The sequence below is a fragment of the Hydra vulgaris genome, chromosome 01 (genome assembly GCF_038396675.1).
Source record: "Hydra vulgaris chromosome 01, alternate assembly HydraT2T_AEP".
NCBI classification, from domain to species: Eukaryota; Metazoa; Cnidaria; class Hydrozoa; order Anthoathecata; family Hydridae; genus Hydra; species Hydra vulgaris.
In genome coordinates this window covers 68847501-68868828 of record NC_088920.1, presented here as the reverse complement: position 1 = coordinate 68868828, position 21328 = coordinate 68847501, and the positions used below count along the sequence as shown (strand labels likewise).

General features: G+C 28.7%; 1 protein-coding gene across 1 annotated transcript in view; it reads right to left on the bottom strand.

The window, feature by feature from the left end:
- Nucleotides 1-4426: 4426 nt before the first annotated feature.
- LOC100205300 (calsequestrin-2) overlaps nucleotides 4427-21328 on the bottom strand; it is a 41007-nt gene continuing 24105 nt past the window's right edge. The window contains exons 6-13 of the mRNA XM_065789030.1: nucleotides 11010-11083; nucleotides 7677-7760; nucleotides 7474-7523; nucleotides 6600-6645; nucleotides 6318-6372; nucleotides 5135-5235; nucleotides 4956-5030; nucleotides 4427-4798 (exon numbers count right to left, since the gene is read on the bottom strand). Coding sequence (XP_065645102.1) covers nucleotides 4616-4798; nucleotides 4956-5030; nucleotides 5135-5235; nucleotides 6318-6372; nucleotides 6600-6645; nucleotides 7474-7523; nucleotides 7677-7760; nucleotides 11010-11083 — 668 coding nt within the window. The 3' untranslated portion in view covers nucleotides 4427-4615. The remainder of the gene's footprint in view (nucleotides 4799-4955; nucleotides 5031-5134; nucleotides 5236-6317; nucleotides 6373-6599; nucleotides 6646-7473; nucleotides 7524-7676; nucleotides 7761-11009; nucleotides 11084-21328) is intronic.

The following is a 21328-nucleotide window of genomic DNA, read 5'->3' as shown; positions in this document are numbered from 1 at the left end:
AAAATATATATCACGAACGCCAGTTAAATAGTTTTAACAAATTCATGAAGCTCTCACCTTAGCAGTTATTCTCAAATAAAGTTTCATTCAATTTTACAAAATTAATAATAATGCCACTTGGAGCAAAAGCGACACGATAATTTCAATTGACAACATTAAACAGCAAATCACGTTTAAAATTTACAACAACTAATTAAATTAGGCGGCAACTATGATGAATCAATAGTTATAAGATTATAATTTTAAAATAATAAATATTTTACATCATCTTAATATAGTGCTATGCCAAAGTAACATTTTTTTCTTGAAATATCAAAAGTGGCGAAATCGCCCTGGTCTGCCCTACTGTTTGTCCTCATACGTTGTCAAGTTCATTAGATGAACTGTTACCTGAAGATCTTCCGTTAACGGAAAATAAGTAAAAATGATTTGAAAGAACTATATCACTTGAATATATATTCAAGTGATAGCCAAAATAGAGTACCAAATATGGTTGGTTTTTCTGATGATTTTGAATTCAGTGATACTGATTCTGAACCCAAACCAGTGTATGTTATACACAATTTAATAAAATATGCAGTAAACAATATACTACTAATTCTAATGCAGTGTAGAAAATTTGAAAAATGTAACATACCAAAAGATGCTCTAGCATTAACAGGAACTCCACGTTATATTGTATCTACGGTGTATTGACCAAGTGTATTAGCATTTAGATTTACAAAGGTTTGCAGTAAATATGAACTTTATAACTATTGATGGACTTCCTATTCAGTGCTCCGATAGTAAGCAATTGAAGCAATTTTTTGTTCAGTAATAAAATATAGTATCTTGTCCTTTTCCGGTGGTTATTTATATTAGAAATGCAATGCCATCAAGTTTTCATAATACAATTTTATTTACAAGATTTTGTAGCAGAAGTTATTAATCTAACAATTTTATTTACAAGATTAGTTAATAATAAAAAATAGTATGAATTTATTTTGCGTTGTTTTCTTTATGATGCACCAGCACATGCATTTGTTAGATGTTCATACATCAAAAAATGAGTGTGATTGGTAAACTTCTGTGACAGAGTAATTAAAAAAAAAAGGAGTATTTTACATATAATAATGCAATTTTAAGAACTGATGCTGAATTTAGGTCAAGTGCTTACCCATTGCATAAGAATAGGAACAGCATGAGATTGTTAATAAATTGTTTAGATATAGTTCATTCATTTGCCATTGAGCCTATGCGTCAATATCTTTATGTTGTCTGAAATTCAAATCAAAAGTTTATACAGGGTGACCACAAAGTATCCGCACACGAGACGGTTTCATCTTGTGAAAATATAAGCATAAAAGCACTTATGTATTTTCTTATTTATTTGTTGTTTTTGGTTAATATTATGTCATAAACTTTATATACTTTACTTTATATACTTTGTAAACTATGTTCAATTGGTTTTTTTAGAATGGTGCGCGTTTCTCCTTTGTGCGGCAACTTTTCCTGATTTATCAACTTTTCTCAATGGCCGCCATCGAGCCCCGATCTTAACCCGATGGATTTCTCAGTCTGGAGCGTCCTAGAAGGAAAGGCATGCCAAAAGCCGCATAAAAATATTTAAAGTTTAAAAAAATCACTACTGAAAGCTTGGGATTCTCTGGACCCTGCCTACTTGCTCGCCACCGTCGAAGCATTCCCGAGACGCCTACAGGCCTGTTATTTTGCTGATGGAGGAAAATTCGAATTCAATCTTTGAATCATAATTGTTATAGTTCAATAAATGTTTTAAAATAAAATTTGTGTTCCAAATACTTTCTACATGCTTTTTATTAAGCTCTTTATCTGTGCGGATACTTTGTGGTCACCCTGTATTAACTTTGCTCAGAAATAACTGATTTTAAGTCAAATACTGGAAATTGATCAGTCCACTGCTTCTAACTTTGTTAGAAGTCCAAGTTATTTTGAACTAGAACATTGGAAGGCAACAGAATTTGGTCAATTTATCTTTTTTACAAGAAATATTGTGTTCAAGAAAGTTTTAGACAATGAAGTTTAAAATCTGTTTATGCATTTGCTGTAACTGAAAGAATTTTAAACAAAGAGAATGATGATAACAGAATTTAATTATTGCCGTTTGCAAGATGCCTTTTTTGCTACTTATATCCTGTTTTATTATTGTTATAACCAATACTCTTGCAGTTTATTAATAACATCAGTTTTTTAAAAACTTAACTAAAATTATATATACCCGATAATAAATACAAAATAAACTCACTTATTTAGATATACATTAAAGTTATTATTTGAATTTATCTGTTTATTGTATTTATGTTAAGGGTGTTGATGATATATATATTATTAAAACTGCTATAGATAAAAATTTTATTAAACAAACAAATACCAAAAATTTTTAAATTGTTATTAATCTTTTCTTTTACATATGCAGCTATATAGTGTTATACAAAACATTAAGTTCTTTGCTGTTTGTCTTATTAAGGATGACGATGAAGGCAAAATGAACGATAAAGAATACAGAAAGGTAAAACTAACTCAATTAAAACTTAACATAAATGTGCATATTAAACACTCTACAAGTTAATTTAATAAAATTTTCAAGTATTAGTTTATTGTTAATATTTTTAGAGTCAATGCGTGTGCGTGTTTGTATATACATTAAATAAAACCACGTTTCAGACGCGTGTTATGTGTTCAATAATCTACGAGTCTAAAACGTATTTTTCGCATGTGTTCTACTCGTTAAAATGGCTAACATAAATTCGTGAATAACACGTATTCTGAAAAGCTTTAAATGCGCATTTATTATTAAGAAAACACCGTATTGAATAATATCTAATTACTGTGTTTTATGCGTCTTTACAAAAGTTTTTACATACCAGAATGATGCGTATTTAAACAAGTTTTAAATGCGCATTTACAACTTAATGTGCCAGCTGGGCTATAACTATATTAAAATTATTGTCATTGGTACCAGTTGCTCTATTTTATTTTTTAAAGAATTTTTTTAAGACTTTTTCAAACTCTTCAAAAGATAATTCTTGAGACAATTCATCAGAATTAATGCAATCATTAGTTGGCAATAAAAAGTCGCAAAATAAATCTTGGGTGTTTGGAACTTTTTTTGCTAATTGGAGGGAAAATTCAAAAGATAGGCAGGATTCTCTTTTAAGGTATTCACCTACAAAACTGACCGAGAAATTGTGCTCAATAAGCACTTTATCGATTAAGACTCGATAAATATTCTGCAGTTTCAAAACTTCCAGCAGTGATCGTATGATCGTATCTGGAAAGATAGAGATCAACGAAAACTAGTTGGTTAAGTATACTACAGGCTATAAATACTTTTATAATGAAATCTTCCTGTAGTCTACAAACCAAGCTGTCTGCAACACCGATATAGTGTATGAGAATGAGTGGAATAAAGAAACTCAAACAATCGACTTTGCCTTTATGTATAGAGAATATGTTTTATGCTTAGATCTTTAGAATAGCATAAAACTCTTGTTTTTGTAGAACTCATGTGACTGAATATAAGTTAACATTTGCTATATTAAAAAACTTATTCCTATCTAAGATTCTTACTATAATAAATAATACGTATATTGGCACGTCGAAGCTAACCCGACATAAATGGAAACAATGCCAACATGTTGACTGCGCACAAAAAAAAACGCGTACCAAATTGATAACAAACCAAGTTTTCTAAACAGCTTACAGTCAGTTTGCTGCGCAAAAATCTTGAATAAAAAAAATTTCCTTAAATTGACAGGATATAAAACCTGGTGTTCTCTTTGGTTCACAGTGTTGAGCTTTTATTAATTTTAATCGCAAAATATTATTCACAGTTTACTTATTTTTTTATTAAACATAGTTTGCGCATGCTTTCCGGCGCGGAAACTAAAAAAATCTGAATAAAGAATCAACTTTATAAAACACAACCAAGTAACACACAAATGTTTCACAAAGTTTCAAACTGAGTGGTAGGAAATACTTTGCAAACAATGCTTTCAAAAAAATGCAAACAATTTGAGAGCCATAATAAAATGTCATTAATAAATGACAACCAATAATAAAATATCATTTATAAATGACAACCAATAATAAATGACAGTAATAAATGACAACCAATAGCATTTGCAAATGATTTCTTCGTTCATTCAGAAATTCTCAGTTTACCTTCTTTTAGCTTACTTTCTTTTGGTTTACCTTCTAAGCTTACCTTTTTTTGGCTTTCCTCCTTGGCTTACCTTCTTTTGGCTCCCCTCCTTAGCTTACCTTCTTTGAACTCTTTTTTTAAATCTTATTTTACTTTTTTTGCGTATCTTCTTTTAACTTAAAAAAAAATTTAATTCTTCGCTTGTCAAACTATGAAGAAAATTAATAATTTTCTAATTCAAATATTAATAAAAAAACAAAACAATTTCATTAGGTAAAAGCTTCCTTATTGTTAAATTGAATAACCTTATTTCTTAATAAATAATTTATCACAATAGACATTTTTAAAGATTTATAATTTCTTCTTTATTAACTTGTGTAAAAACTATTTAAAAAATCCTATCAATTGATATCAATTGAAATAATTGTGAAATTTTCTTAAAACGAATTTGCGCTATAATTCTTCTTTAAGATCATTTGATGAATGCTCGTCAACATCAGTTTTAGGTTTAGGAGGCTCATATGGTCTCATTGGTTCTAAAGTTACGTTTCCTGCAATGACTTCAAGCAACCATTTCTTAACTCCGTTTAAATTAATTTCATCATCTTCTTGGACTTTATACCAAACTGAAGATTGCTATAAAATATTTAATAAATTAAACTTCACAAATAAAATAGTATATAATATTAAAAATAATAATAATAATAATATTAGCAGTAGTGTATAACTTAATTACTATATTTTATATATCATATATTATAATAATATAAGAATTATTTTTTAACGGACGTACATTGCGGACATCGATAACACCTATAGTAGGACGAAGAGGATCAATTTGAAATGTAGTTCGCCAGTAATCAAGCATCTATAAAAAGTTTTTTACACTAAAAAATTATAATTTTTTTATCAAACTTCGTATAAATTATATCATCAAAAAAAATTAGTACAAAAAAATGTCCGATAACATACAGTAGGGAAAAGTTTAGGATCTATCCAAACGAACGAAAGGTTGTCTTGCTTTTCAAAGTATTTAGTCAACGATTTACTCATCGAGAGAAACAGTTTACCGTCTATAAAAAAATAAAACTAATAGTTTCAATAAATCTAGAACATGTTGTGTAACTACATGATTTAGATACGTAATGTATTACCACCACGTCCGTTACCATGGAATAACGTCCGTTACTATGGAGTAACGTCCGCCTCTATGGAGTAACGTCTGTTACTGTAATAGTTTATAAAATATCGTATAAAAATCAAAATTATTTTTTACACTTTTATAAGTATGATTGATAACCTTAACGTATACTTAAAGTATCTAAATCATCGTGGTAGCAAAAATAGTCCAAAAAAATCTGATAAAATTGTATTACAAAAAGTTAGAAATTTTGGTTTAAGATAAAAACTGCTAGAAATAGGAAGAATAAACAAATAAAATCCCCAAAAATTTGGTAAATAACAAAATTATTATAAAAAACAAGTCGTATAAGTATAATTACAGCTAAAAAATATAAAATGCTTGTAGATAATTGTAATTGCTAATAATCATGTTATTAAAAATATTTATCTTTCGCCGATGATTAATTTAGATGTTGTGACTCAGTGTTGGAGTCGTAATTTGAAGTTATGTTTCTAATGAGGCGAAACATATTAATATTACAAAATAAAACATAACGATAAAAAGCATAACACAATAACATAAAACATAACAGTTGACGAGCGTAGGTTGGATTGAATTGGGTGAAGACATAGTTGGACCTGCAAGAGCAGGTCCAACTATGTTTACAATAAATTATGTGGAACAGTTTTTTATTTACAGGCAAAATATTTGTATGTTTCTATCAAAGTACATTAAGTCAAATTTTCACCATGAAACAAATGAGAGCTATTTAAGCAATCTTACTGTTGACGTCATCACAACATGTTTTTCAAATAATTTTAATAGTAAGAAATAAGTTAAAAATTTTAAATGTCTAATGTAAATTTGTCATAAAATGTTTTTTTTACAAACGTAACCTTTTTTTAACATATATTGATTCTATATATATATATATATATATATATATATATATATATATATATATATATATATATATATATATATATATATATATATATATATATATATATATATATATATATATAAATTTACCTTCAGTATTTTTAATTGCAAAAATAGATACCATATAACCTAAAATATCGACAGCCTAAAAAAGAGTAAAACCTTAAAACACAGAAAACAAATCATTAGTTGGATCTTATTTTCTTATCTCATCAGATGTTAAAAAAAAATAAATAATAATTTTAGTAATTTTAAACCTAAACTCAAATCTTTGAGTTTTAAAAATAAAAAAAACCTTTTTAAAAGCATTCTTTGAAGAGCATTCATGTAATATCTTAACTTAACTTGTAATTCATTTGAATCGCAACTTACCCAAATGTCATGAAGGTTTTCTAACATCATTTTTGTTAAGCGCTGTCTACAAAACATTATTAAATTATTCATTATTACAGTTATTAAAATTATAAAAATTACTCAAAATTTTTTAAGTAGTCTATTATTTTAGTTAAAGTTAAAGTTTAGGAAACTTATAGTGGCTTAACTCCACCTACTGTGAAGTGGTTTAACCCCACCCACTGTGCAGTGGCTTAACCACACCTACTGTTCAGTGGTTTAAACCACTGCGGTTTAAACTACTGAGCAGTGGTTTAAACCCATCACTGTGCAGTGGCCTAACCCTACCTTGGAATTTATCAACATAATTTAAAATGAAAAATGTAAATTAAAATATGAAATTTCCTCTGAAATGAATTTTTAATCTCCTCAAATAGGAATTCAGAATTGTGTAATATATTTGATGTTGTTTATTGAAAGGTTTCAAATTTTATTTTTCGCAATCAGAAATTGTAATCTTATTTTGATTATTTTCCAGCAGAAAAAAACGAGAGAATAGAGCATTATTTTGCCCCATTCGTTGTATTTTTGTGCTAAATAAACAAAAATTAAAACATTGATAAAAAAAGCCAAGAATTGTGACAAACTCATTTTTTAAATGACATGTCATCTTTTTTATACACCTATATATTTATGAATACGTTTATGTTTATATTAAATAAATTTATGGGTAATTTAAAATTTTTTATTAAAGTAAACAAAATTTTAAAATATTTTTATTCAAAATAAAAAACCCTTTTTTTTTATGCTGTTGTCAACGCTTTATGCATCTTATTTTGCTGGATTTTCTTTTAATGAAACAAATGACAAATGACAAAAAAAAAATTGAAATAATTATTTTCAAATTACTTACTTTTTATGTTTATTTAAAAATGCAACTAAATTTTTTTCTGTTATCTTTTCCTAAAATTATATAAAAATAAACTTAACATATAAATTAATAATAGAAAATTAAAAGTAATCATATAAAAGCTTATGAATATTCAGAAACTTAGTATTTACATAAGCAATGTTATGAACTATATTACTTAAAATATTACTAAAAATATCAATTACCTCAGCAGGAAAATTCATTGTCTTTTCCAGTGGTTTAATAAACTGAACAGTGTTTATTTTTTTCAAATGAAACTGCTTTGCAATCTAAAATATAAATGAAACTGTTGTGCAAGCTGAAAATATAAATGAAACTGCTTTGCAAGCTGAAAATATTTAAAAGCTAAATTAAAGAATTAACTTTTTAAATAAAAAAATTTTTTACTAGTTTTTAAGTAAAAATATTTTTACTAGTTGGTTGCAATTTTCAAACACATTTTTTCAAAAATTTTATGCAGATAGTTCCACTTAAGATGCAATACTTGCATAAATCTCAATTTATGGTAAAACGGCTTATATCAAGCAGCATCAAAATTTGTGCTAACAGCCTTTTGCATAAAAAAATCACTGTTAATTTTATAACTTTACCTTTCATTTAAGCAACTTAAGGTTGCTAATGACATTTTTAAGACAAAAATAAAATAACAACCAATGTAATATGAAAAATAAAGTTATAAACACCAAAGAATATCCTTTAACATACTAGGAACGATTAGTAAAAGATTACGTTGAGACCTATTATCTCAACAACCATATCATATCTAAGAATGTAATCAAATCAATTACAACTTTCATTTGTTTTTTATTTTATTCATCAATAAGTAGCAAATTACCTCAGATAGTGACATCTGTTCACTCAAATGGTGTATATGTACTCACTCACTCAGATGGTGTATATGTACTCACATCGGAATAGTTCAGATAGTGACATCTGTTCACTCAAATGGTGTATATGTACTCACTCACTCAGATGGTGTATATGTACTCACATCTGAATAGTTCAGATACTGACATCTGATCATTCAGATGGTGTGTATGTATTGAACCCAATTTATCATCATTTCATTATGCATAAACAGTTATCAGTTATGCAATTTCAGAATAATAATCAACAAGTAATGTTAGTGGCTTTCCCAATAGGCTTTTTGTATTGTTTTTAGGTCTCTAAAGTCTTTTATAATTCTAATTGGTTTTCACAAGTCCTAAAAGTTATAAAAACTTATAAACAGGCTATGAATTAGCTCCAGTTTCTATACTATGTTAAATTCCTAACTGACTCAGAGTCAGACACTTAATCACTATTTTTTACAAAGAAATATACAAATTATCTTGTGCATCTTCCATAAATCAGCAAAATTTAATATATAAAAAAATCCATAAAACTAAATTTTAAATCAACTTGCGTGAAAGTGAAGTTGGCTTAAAATTTGAATTTTAAATTAAAAAAACGTTATTAAATTAATAATAACCTTTTTTTTATTAAAATAGTTGGATTATTAAATTGATATTATAATTCTCCAGAAATGCCAATTGTTTGTTTTTTTATGATGCTTGCAGCAAACATTCACCTAACTACCTGAAATTCTCCAATTTACCCTATATAGCCACAAAGATTAAAGATCAAAAAAAAAATATATAAAAATATAGAACTAAATATAAGTTTTTGCTCGGTCAAAACTTTAAAATTAGACACAAGTTTAAAAGTTAAGTTTGTTTGAAAATAATTACTTAAATTTATTTTGCAATATCAAACAGATTTCAATGTAAACCAAAATACTCTAACATATATAAAGTGCAATTTAAAGTAACAGTGTAAATTAATTTTTTATAGGTTATTATCTAGTAGAAACAAAGAAATAATTTGTAACTTTAGTTAATAATTATGAAGTTTAGTTAATAATATATTTTACTTTTTTTTTATAAATAGAAATTAATAAATATTTGTCAATAAATTATTTTATTTTATCAATATTTTTAATTTATTTTGTCAAAAAATTACTTTAATTTAAATAAAATAAATTATTGACAAAATATAAACGTAATTTAAGTAATGTTTGGTAATAAAATCAGAATCAGAATTATTATTACCAGCAATACGAGAAGACTCAATAACAAAAACTATTTTAATGCATCAGATAAGCATCATCACTGGTTATGCTTTACCCTGCAGTTTTTTAAATAAATTGTAAAGAGGACTTCACTACAAACACCCAACTATTTTTGAAATAATATGGAAAAGGAGAACAATTAATGAAAAAGGAGTGTAATGAATGGAAAATAATGAATGGAAAAGAAGTAAATGATGAGGAGTATAATAAATGAAAATAAAAAATTAACTGAAAACAAAAAAAAGTATGAAAAAAAAAATAGTAAACTATAAAATAACTTACCATAGAATAGGTAGAGAATTAATTAGGTAGAAAACAATACATAATAATTCCATAAAAGACTAAACTAAACTGCCTAAGTAACTAAGCAAACATAAATAATTTAATAGGTTTTAATACTTTTAGCTATCATTTATTATCATACTTTCATTTATTCAAATTTTTCATATATATATATATATATATATATATATATATATATATATATATATATATATATATATATATATATATATAAATATAACTCCTAACTGGTTGTCAGAAATTTTTGTTCACAAAAAGTAAAAATTAAAATGCAAGACCTAAACTTTTTTTTTTGTTACTTGATAGACTGCCTGCCCCAACCAAACCCTCAGTCAATGTAGCAGCACTCCTTTGCTAGGCAGGCTTTAAGATAGTCAATGTAGTAACACACCGTTGCGAGTCAGGCTATTTATCATTTGATGTAGCAGCACTCCGTTACGAGTCAGGCTATTTGTCAGTCGATGTAGCAGCACTTTGTTGCGAGTCAGGCTATAAGATAGTCGATGTAGCAACACTCCGTGCATAATTTACAGTAAAAAAAAATAAAAATAAAAACATTGCTTATATTATTAAAAACATTCAGCATGTTTTAAAAACATTTAGAATGTTTTTAAAAACATTCTGGTCAATTAAATTTGCGTTTTTGTGGTTTTTTTAAAAAAACGCTTAACTTGTAATTAAATTTATGGTTTTGACTTTCGTCCAACACGCAAATGTTGGACGAAAGTCAAAAGTAATTAAAAGTGACATGTGTGTTGGCGTAAGAATCACTTTTTCACACACACACATATATATATATAACCCTCGGAATTAGGGTTGGCATTGCCGAAGGCCGACCTAACTGGCAACCTAAAAATGTTAGAGGTTGGTAAAAAATTGCTGACCTCGTTTCTATGTTTTATGGAGACTTCTTTGAATCAATTTTCTTTTGCAGACCTCTAAAAGTTTGAGGTCAGCAATTTATTGCTGAACCCATTTTTACTAATTCCTAGCGTTGTATATACTTATCTATATGTATACAATATATATATAACTATCTTTGAGCAGCCCGGTCTGTAAAATACAAATAATAAAAATAACAAAACTTATTTAAAACAAAAATTACTTTGGCATCCTGAACAACAAAAAATAGAATCATGGGATGGAAGTACAAAGAAGTTTTTATTAACTCTTGAATCTCTAAACATAAATAAAAATAATCAAGCAATAGATTAGCAAACAAAAAAAAAACAGCAATAAATAAAAAAATATTTAAAATTTATTTAATATTTTTAAGACATTTTGATATAAAAAGCTGTGAAGACTCTTGTATTCTAATATTTTCTGTATTTCTATATATTGAGCAGCTATAGCACAGTAGTTCAAGTGCTTGCTACAGAATTTAGAGGCTTGAGGCGCAATGACAGCTTTGGCCATCTTTGCAACATCTGTAAAGGAGGTGTGAACTTTCTAGTTAAATGCTCTTTTGCTGTGCTCTGTGACAAGTCCATTACATAAGGATTTTTAGGAACATTAGGAACATGAGGATTTCTAGGAGCACCTTAATAACCAGTTAAAAAACTAAATACATATACATGTGTGTATGTTGTTCTACATTGTTCCACATGTTTTTTTTACAACCACATAAAATACTTAAAATAGGGAAAGATTTTAATACAAAAAGCATAAATAGGTTTATTTGAAATACTTTTTAAATGTACAACAAAATGTTTACAAATATTATATGTGTATTATCCTAATGTAGCTGAAACAATACTATAGTTAGATGTAAGGTATCAACTAGACAAAAATTATTAAAATCTTCAGTTGAAAACCAATTATGAATGATGAAGACATATTGTAATTATTTTCTTTTAAACATCTTTGCTTCCAACAAGGCTGCAAGCAACCACTAATTAGAGTTGGAAGTTACTGGAAGAGAAAAGATGAACTTTGTAGAGCAAGATAACAAATAACAGATGACTTAAAGGATTGCAAATAACATGAATCAGGAAAGCGAGATGAAGGAAGCGAATTCCAAAGAGCTGATGTTTGAGGAAAAAACTAAACAAATGAGAGTTTTTGGAGCATTTAGGAACAGTCACAGAAAAAGAATGGATGAGACTTAATTAAATAACGAGTAACACGAGAATGAATTTTAGTGTTGGCATGATGATGGCACAAGAGACGCTAGCTCTTTAGAGCAGTGCCCATTATAGTACATTATAAAACAAAAGAGAAGCAACATTACGATGATGTGATAATGGTTGGAGGTAGGCTGCAAGAGCAGGTTCAACTATGTTTACAATACATTTTTGCACCTTGTCTAAGAGAGAAAGGGCACCATTAGAAGATCTGCCCTAGATATGGCAACAGTATTCCATACAAGACTGGATTTGAGATTTATGGAGATAGAGAATAGAATTCGGAGAAAGTAAGTGTCAAGCTTGATAAAGAGATGCAACCTTAGCAGATGCTAACTTTGCAACGGATTTGATATATGGTTTCCAAGAAAGATAGGAAGTAAGAGTTAATCCTAGAATATGAAGGGTGGATGACTCATCGAGTACATTACCGTTCATAATATAGGAAAATCTAAATTATTGCAATAACAATTGGCTCAAAAAAAATTAAATTTAGTCTGAACTAAAGTTCACCAACCACTGTGAGTCCCATGCTGTAGCAGAAGTGAGATCCTTTTCAAGCTCAAATGACCCCTCCAAGCAATCAGAGAGTGCTGGCTTCTTATCATGACAAGAATAAATTGTAGTATCAACAGCGAACAATGCCACCTTAGATGTGAGAATGTCTGGAAGATCGTTAATATAAATTAAAAAGAGTATAGGACCAAGGATTGAACCTTAAGGAATCCCTGAAGTTACAGAACAAGAAGAGGAGTGCTGTCCATCAAGGACAACTCTCATACTACGATTGGAAAGGAAGGATTCAATAATCTTAAAGATGTTACCAGATACACTATAAGAAGAAAACTTATGGAGAAGACCAGCATGTCAAACTTTAATGAATGCTTTAGAAATGTCAAGAGCGATGACCTTAACCTCTCCACCTTTACCTAATGTTCAATAAAACCTATCAGTTATTACTGTTAGCAAATCAGCTGTAGAACGATAAGATTGAAATCCATATTGATGATCAGAAAGTAAGTTATTAGATTCAAGATGAGAAATTAAGTGTTTGTTAATTAAAGACTCAAAAACCTTGCTTATGATAGGAAAAAGACTAATGGGACGGTAGTTAGACGAATCAGATCACTCTCCAGAATTTTTGAAATAGAGATAACAGATGCCGCTTTCCAGCAGGCTGGAAAACAAGACTCCGATAAGCACTTGTTGAATAGTTTTAAAAGTATAGACGACAGCTCCGGAGAACACTTCTGCAAGACTATAACAGGTATGTTGTCTGGGCCACAAGCTGTAGAAGAGTCTAAGCAGGAAATCACTTTAGATACAGAAGCTGGAGTGAAATGAATGTCAAACAATGGATCAACCTGTTTGGCGGCTAAATCAGGTAGAATGCAACTAGTGGAATCAAGAGATGATATTGATGAAAAGTTATTTGCAAACAATTCAGCTTTGTCTTTAGGTGAGGTGACAAAACCTGAACCATAAAAAAGAGGTGGAATAACAGATTTGTTTTTATTACTGATACCTAGTCTAATTTTTGAGATGAAATACGAGATTTCATGATCTGAGAACAGCGGGCTTTGGTATTAGACAAAACCTTTTTACAATGGTTTCTAGCAGTAATAAACAGACGTCTGTTTTCTGGAGAATTGATTTGTTGATAGATATGGAAGTAACTGTTTCGATTGGCAATTGCAGCAGCACAATGTGAGGAAAACCATGGAGAAGAGTAAAGCATGACCTGGAATCGTCGAGAGGGAATAAAAGATTCCATGCCAGCCTGAATGTTGAGAAACTGAGCACTGACTAGGATCAGAAACAAGACATAAGTTGAGTAGAGAAGGTAAATGATTTGGGTTATCTGGAAAGCAAGTTGGAAAGTTGACTATTTGAGTTAGGGATTGAGAAAGGCAAAAATTGTGGGCTTTAATGCCTGCAAAGTCACTGGCACTAGAGCCAAGGCATTTAGTATGATGAGCACTAACAACAACAATATTGGCTGATGGATAAAGACAGAGGGCTTGGTCAATATGATCAGAAATAACATCAAAAAGAGTGCAGTCTTGAGATGAAGGAGAGCGATATAGAACAAAGAGAAAGGCTATAGAGTGAAGTGGTGCTAAACGAAAGCACATGAAAGAATAGCCTGTGGATTCAAACCTAATTTCCTGTCAAATGGGTGAATTCTTACGAATGTAAATGCCCAAGCCAAGGATGTGACTATTGGAGTCTTTACGAATTTAAGGAAGATAACCATCAACACTAAGATCACATGATGAGACAGCTGAACTCAAATTAATTTTACAAAGAGCAAGTAGATCTGGTGAACTTTGCAAGATATAAGACTCAACAGAAGAAAAGTTACTTCGAAGACCACGAATATTAGTAAATGATAGGTTTAGAGAATTTAGTGATGACGATGGTTTTTTGTGTTTTATAGTTTTTGGTACTTTATTCATTTTAAGTTTTTTAAAGAACTTGACTCAAAGCATAGATAGTACTCAGTACACTGTTTAATAATCCAAACAGTTGCCTTATTACTATTAATAAACCCTAAGCCATAACAAAAGGCTCGAAATGTGGCCTTGACAATGCACACCAAAATTACAAACAGGGACAGCATCTATGTGCATTATGGCAATGTTAATACTTTGATATTTTTCAGCTGTTGGAATCAGCCTCTCTTAGAGCTACCACAAAGTTCGGGAAACCTGACTACCAGCCAGCCTCAGAACCATAAAACTGAGTTTTAGAGCTGTACCCTCATTAGGAGATAATAGAATGAGTTGCCTAGTCATAAAAACAGAGACAAAAGCAAACCCATGCATTAAGTCAAGAAGATCCAGCATTTAACATCCTAAACTGGAAACAATGTATTAAAAATATATCTGCGCCAGCCTAATAGATAAAGAAGGCGTGCAAGGATGGTCAACAGATAGAATCTGTTTACCCCTTAATTATCAAAGCTTTTAGGTTTGATAAAAATGTAATGTAGTAAGGCCTTCAGGTTTGATAAAAAAATCTTCCAAACTATCAAGAGGTAATCAAGAACTCAGATATCATCCAGTATTTTCATCCTTGTTATAACAGCACATAGAAGCATTTTGGTCTAATCAAGCATATGTTTAAAAGAATACATAAATATCTTGGTGTCATGCTAAATTTTTGCCTTGTTATTAAATCTTTTTGTCAATATAAATTATCTCTGACTTCTAATAATGATGGGATTGATGATATTCTGCTTCTATTCTTCTGGCTGTAACAAAATTTTCAGAAAATACTGCCATTTTTCCAATCCCAAATCTGATTGAGATATCCAGAGATTGTGTCAAACTAAAGATCTTGCCAGGGTTGGGTAGGCCTAATCCTGGCTAGATCTTTGGTTTTTTGGCAAATTAGGCTATCTTGATTGGTATCTTGATTTGCTGTATTACCCTATTTGCTTTATATAGTTATAGTTTCTAGTCATTTGTCCAAACCATTTATGTAACTACACATTTTAACTTACATTTCTTTCTAATGTTTCTTTTTGTTCCGTTCTCAATATCTTGATATCATTCTCAATTAATATCATTCTCAATATCATTTTTAGCAAGATTTTTTGTGAAAGTTAATTGAATCAATGCTAATATCTTTCTAGCTTTATTTCAAAGCCAGAAAAAGTTTACAATGTGCGCTTATGATTAGAAAAAGTTAACAATGTGCCCTTTTGGTCAGAAAAAGTTAACAATGCAAAATTTTTTCCTCTAGAAAGACGTATTTTTTCAAAGGAAGATTTAAACCTCCAATACTTTCTTGGTTTGCTTCATTTTCATAGGTGTTGTTTCAGCTCTAAAGAAAACAGTATACTGAGGGTGTTATTTTACAGTTACTTTGCTATCTTTACTTTTTTGCCTACACAAATAACTTTATTGACTAGATCTTTCAACCACATCTTTCACTGGTAAACTGATATGTTTTTGATTACATTAAAGCACTGACGATTATAAAGTTTTATCTTTTTTGCTAGTACTGTGAATAACTTCAACATAAAAAGCTGTAGTACGCTTTTAATCTGAAAAGCTAGTTCTAGTTGGATTTTAACCTGAAAAGCTTTAAACCAGAGCTGCTATGAAATACTTCTACAGATTCTACAGATTTAGACCAATTAATTTTTTTATTGAATTGTAATCATGTACTTTTATTAAAAACTTAATAAAATTAAGTCTTACTTATGCCAATTAAAACTTTTCAATACAGTTAAGGAGCCACTAAAATGGTTTAACTTAGGAATATAGCATTTCAGAGAAGTCTTTGGAAGATATGAGATATTATTTCACATTAAGACAAATTTATTTTTACTGAAAATATAAACAAACTTAAAAAATGCAAATTAACTTCATGAACTCATTTCTCAAATAATGTGCCATCCATTCAATTCTTCTTCTAATTGCAACAGTTGCAGAGTTAGTGCTTTACAATTTAGATGATTCTGTTCTGGAAAATTATGGGAATTTGGCTTTGCTAATGACAAACATGGGCAAACTTTTACTAATTGCATTAGCAGATGCCAATTCTATTAGAGGTAGCTTGCTGTGCTTCCCACCAACGCATTTTTTATTTTTAAAATACAAAGATTTGGTTAGAGCGAATAAAATAAATTTGTTATAAATCTGAAGCCTGATATAAATATATAATACATAATATACATACATACATACATACATACATACATACATACATACATACATACATACATACATACATACATACATACATACATACATACATACATACATACATACATACATACATACATACATAAATACATACATACATACATACATACATACATACATACATACATACATACATACATACATACATGCATCCATACATACATACATACATACATACATACATACATACATACATACATACATACATACATACATACATACATACATACATACATACATACATACATACATACATACATACATACATACATACATACATACATACATAGATATATATATATATATATATATATATATATATATATATATATATATATATATATATATATATATATATATATATATATATATATATATATATATATATATATATATATATCATACCAACTATCTAAAGCATGAAAACCTTTATTATTTTCAGTGAATTCCATAGCTTTTGTTTTGAGAATTAAAACAGAGAAAGAGACATTACTGTAACAAGCTATCAGAGGTCATTTGAAAATAGCTTGATCTAAATTTGCAAATGACTTATCCTCAAAAGCTGATATTTAGGGTTGTTTTCTTTCTAAAAGGGATCTCAAAGTGCCAAGACAAGTTGTGTTTATTTATATATAAGAGAATAATTAAAAAAATGCTTGGGTAGAATTTTTTTGAAATAAAACAAAATAATAAATGTATACCAACAAAAACAAACTTTGTTGTTCTACTCGAAGCTTGCTGTCTCCACAGTAGCAATTCTCTCGGAGTCTTTAAAATATGCGCCGCAATCTACAGACTATAACTTATTCAAGCGGGTTTAATTCCAAAGAGTTTTAGTAAATGATGTCATTGTAGAGTTTTGATAAGAAATCTTAAAAAAAAAATTTTGTTAGCAAATTATAGATTTTTTTTTTCCATTACTTATCATTAAATAAAAGTTGCTTTTTTTAATCATAAATTACTATAGAATTTTTTTGGTTATTTCAAATTATTTTTTTGTTATTTTACGAAGTTTGCATTAAAAATAATAATAAACTATTTCAGACATTTTAAGCTAGTTTATTGCTGTAAATTAATTTTATGTTATATTTATTGTTATTAAATTTTTATTATCCGTATAAAGTTTCTGTTAAAAAAATTATTTTGTATTTTTTAACCTTATAAAAGTTTAATTAACAGCATTTAGGAATTGTTCATAAAGTACATTTGCTTGGGTGGGGGAGAGGGGTCTGCAAAGACCGTAATATGAGATGGAGGGCAGGGGGTCAATTATAAAAGTACGGAGACACCAATGTAAAAAATATTTCATAAAATGTTGGGTAGGTAGGTTAAGAGTGTAGATAGTTTTAGGGAGATAGAGGGTACTCAAAAAACTATAGCAAAATGTGGAATGGGGGGAGGGGGGAGAAAGGGTCAAAATTCAGGCGTACGTACATTATGGATGACCCCTTATTTACTAAACTTTTCATTGGGTTACATATATTCTCAAAATACTTATTTAATCAAGCGAGATATATTTAATAAAATTTATTCTATAAAACATGTATTGCTCATTTTATTTTATTTTTAAAGTTAAATAATTACTGTTAAAGATTGCAAAAAAAGTGTAGTATTATCGAGTTAATTTTGAAATCGAAATCGTTTAACACAAAAACCTTTCAGTGTCAACTTTGCTAGTTTTTTGAAAAAAGAAATGTAAAATACTTGCCAAATACAACATATAAATTAGGATATATTAAATATGTTTTTTAACGCGCGCTTCAACACAATAACAATTTTAATCGCCATCTGTCTTGAATTATTGCCATAAAACATTATTTATTGCTTTAATTAATAAAAAGCTGTCTGTTTGATGCTCTGTTATGCATTGATGATCTTTAAAAAAAACTTTTTTTTACTTTACATAGCCATTATGTACAAAAAGTTAATGTTTGTTATTATTGCTATTATTAATACTGTGCACATCAGTTTATATTTTAAAGAATGTGAATTAATTTGTAATACCTGAAGCGATATTTATTTCCTTTATTTGAACTCAACAAAGACATTCTTTTTCAAGTGGCATAGTTTTACAATATCCATATTTACACCATTGTTCAGCGCCAACACTTAAACAGCTTAACTTTGACGTTTTAGCAATATCTATATTTTCTGATATGATTTTCAACTATTTTGTTTCTTTTATCCACACAGGTTTTTTTGTCTTTTTTTAAGAGGTTCGAAACCGGTATGGAGTTGCCGACATTTTAATTGTTTAGTTATCAAAATCCAAATGCAAAATACAAAATTACCTTAATATTTATATGCAAATCATCAAAATTTATCAATTTCCACTAAATTGACATACTTAATATTTTCTAACTATAAATTAAAGAATTCGGCTATTATCTCTAATAAATAATGTCGTTTACCAAAATTATTTATAAATTCAAAATTTAAAAATTTTTAAAATGTCATTTCGATAGGAGAACAAAAAAGTCATAGCAATAAATGGTTTAGATAAACTAAAAAAATGTTCCCATTATTTATATAAAAAGATAAAAAGATTCAGAATATATAATAAGGTGATCAACAACTTTTTTATATATTTATTTTATTTAAGAGTGTAATATAAAAATCTGATTTTTATTTGGTTCTCACGCTCTATAAAAAAATATTCTTATGTTTAGCTTACTATAATATTTATAGGAAATTCATACGATTGATAATAAACGCTATTTTAAAAAACAAACAAAACAATAAAAATAATATTGATTCAAAATAAAAATTCTACAATGACGTCAATTATAAAATATAAAAATCTTAGTTTTGTTTGGTTCTCGCGCTCTATAAAAAAATATTCTTACGTTTAGCTTACTATAAAATTTATAGGAAAGCCATATGATTGATAATAAATGCTATTTAAAAAAACAAATAAAACAATAACAAATAAAATTGATTCAAAAAAAAAAATTCTACAACTACGTCATTTACTAAAACTCTTTGGAATTAAACGCACTTAAATAAATTATAAAGTCTGTAGATTGCCGCGTATATTTTAAAGACTCCGAGAAAATTGGAGACAGCGAGCTTAGAGTAAAACAACAAAGTTTTATCATTCTTTTTAAAATAAACACAACTTGTCTTGCAACTTTGGGATCCCTTTAACACCATCAAAAGCCTGTTTTTTCTTTTCTTTTTTTTATGGAGCACTTAGGAACAGTTACAGTAAAATGGTGAGACTTAATTGAATGGCATGTAACAGGATGATGAATTTTAGTAGATGTCACAAGAGACCCTAGCTCTTTAGAGCAGCACCTAACGGGAGATGCGGAAGTTATCAGACAAATCCTAATTTCATTATTTGAGCATAATAATTATTTTTTGTGGTTTTATGCGTAGGCATAAAGGTTCTATAAAATATAAACTTTATTATTTGAAACACAACTATTTAAAATGAGGTTAAATGCAGCTGAACGAGAATCTTTTCGAAAGCGACTAAAAATGTTTTTTGTAAATAAACCTAATATATAAAAAAAAATTGTAAATCATTTTGAAAAGGAAGGATTTGCTCGAAGTACAATATATGATAACCTAAAAAGACTTGAAACTATTCAATTGTTTTCTGATAGAAAGCACCCTGGTCGTCTGACATCCTGGACTAGAGAAAAGAAAGCCAAAATAACCAGACTTGTCAACAATCGAAAAGGGGTCAGTCAGAGAAAAATAGTATTAAGTTCGGTGTAAATCAATCGACAATTGGTCGTCAGTTTAAAAAAATGAATATTAAATATAGAAAACGTGAAAAGACTCCAGAATACACTATAGAACAACAAATAAAGGCAAAGAAAAGAAGCAGGAAACTAGTTAACCAACTCTATAACACAAAATCGCTTCTAGTTATCGATGACGAAAAATACTTTTGTTTTGCAGGGGACAACATGCCTGGAAATTCTGGACACTACACAAACAACAAAACGACATGCCCAGAAAGTGTTCGTTTTATAGGAAAAGAGAAATTTCCAAAAAAATTATTAATGTAGCGTGCCATATCTGACCGTGGTATGTCTGAGCCACTGTTTCGCACTTCCAAGGCTGTAGCGATCAATTCATCCATCTATATTAATGAATGTTTAGAAAAATGACTTCTTCCATTTATTCACAAGTATCATGGAGACTTTAACTATTTATTTTGGCCAGATTTAGCAAGTTCTCATTATTCTAAAGATTCTCTAAATTGGATGGACCAATATGTCTATTACGTTGATAAAGAATCCAATCCCCCAAATGTGCCTCAAGCACGACCGATTAAAATTTTTTGGGGACATTTGGCATAGAAGGTTTACGAGGGAGATTGGCAAGCTTCAACAGAGCAAGCTTTGATTGATCGCATTAAACTAAAACTACAAGAAATTGATTTAAACTTTTTACAGTCGCATATGAAAGGCGTCAGAGCAAAATTGAGATCAATTGCAAATGGTGGTGTTTTTTCATATAAAAAATAATATACTTTTATTAAAAGATAAATGCTTTATTTAAAAAAAATATAATAGTTGTTTGTTTTTTTATTTATAAGTTATTGGCGTTTTTATTTTGTCCGATAA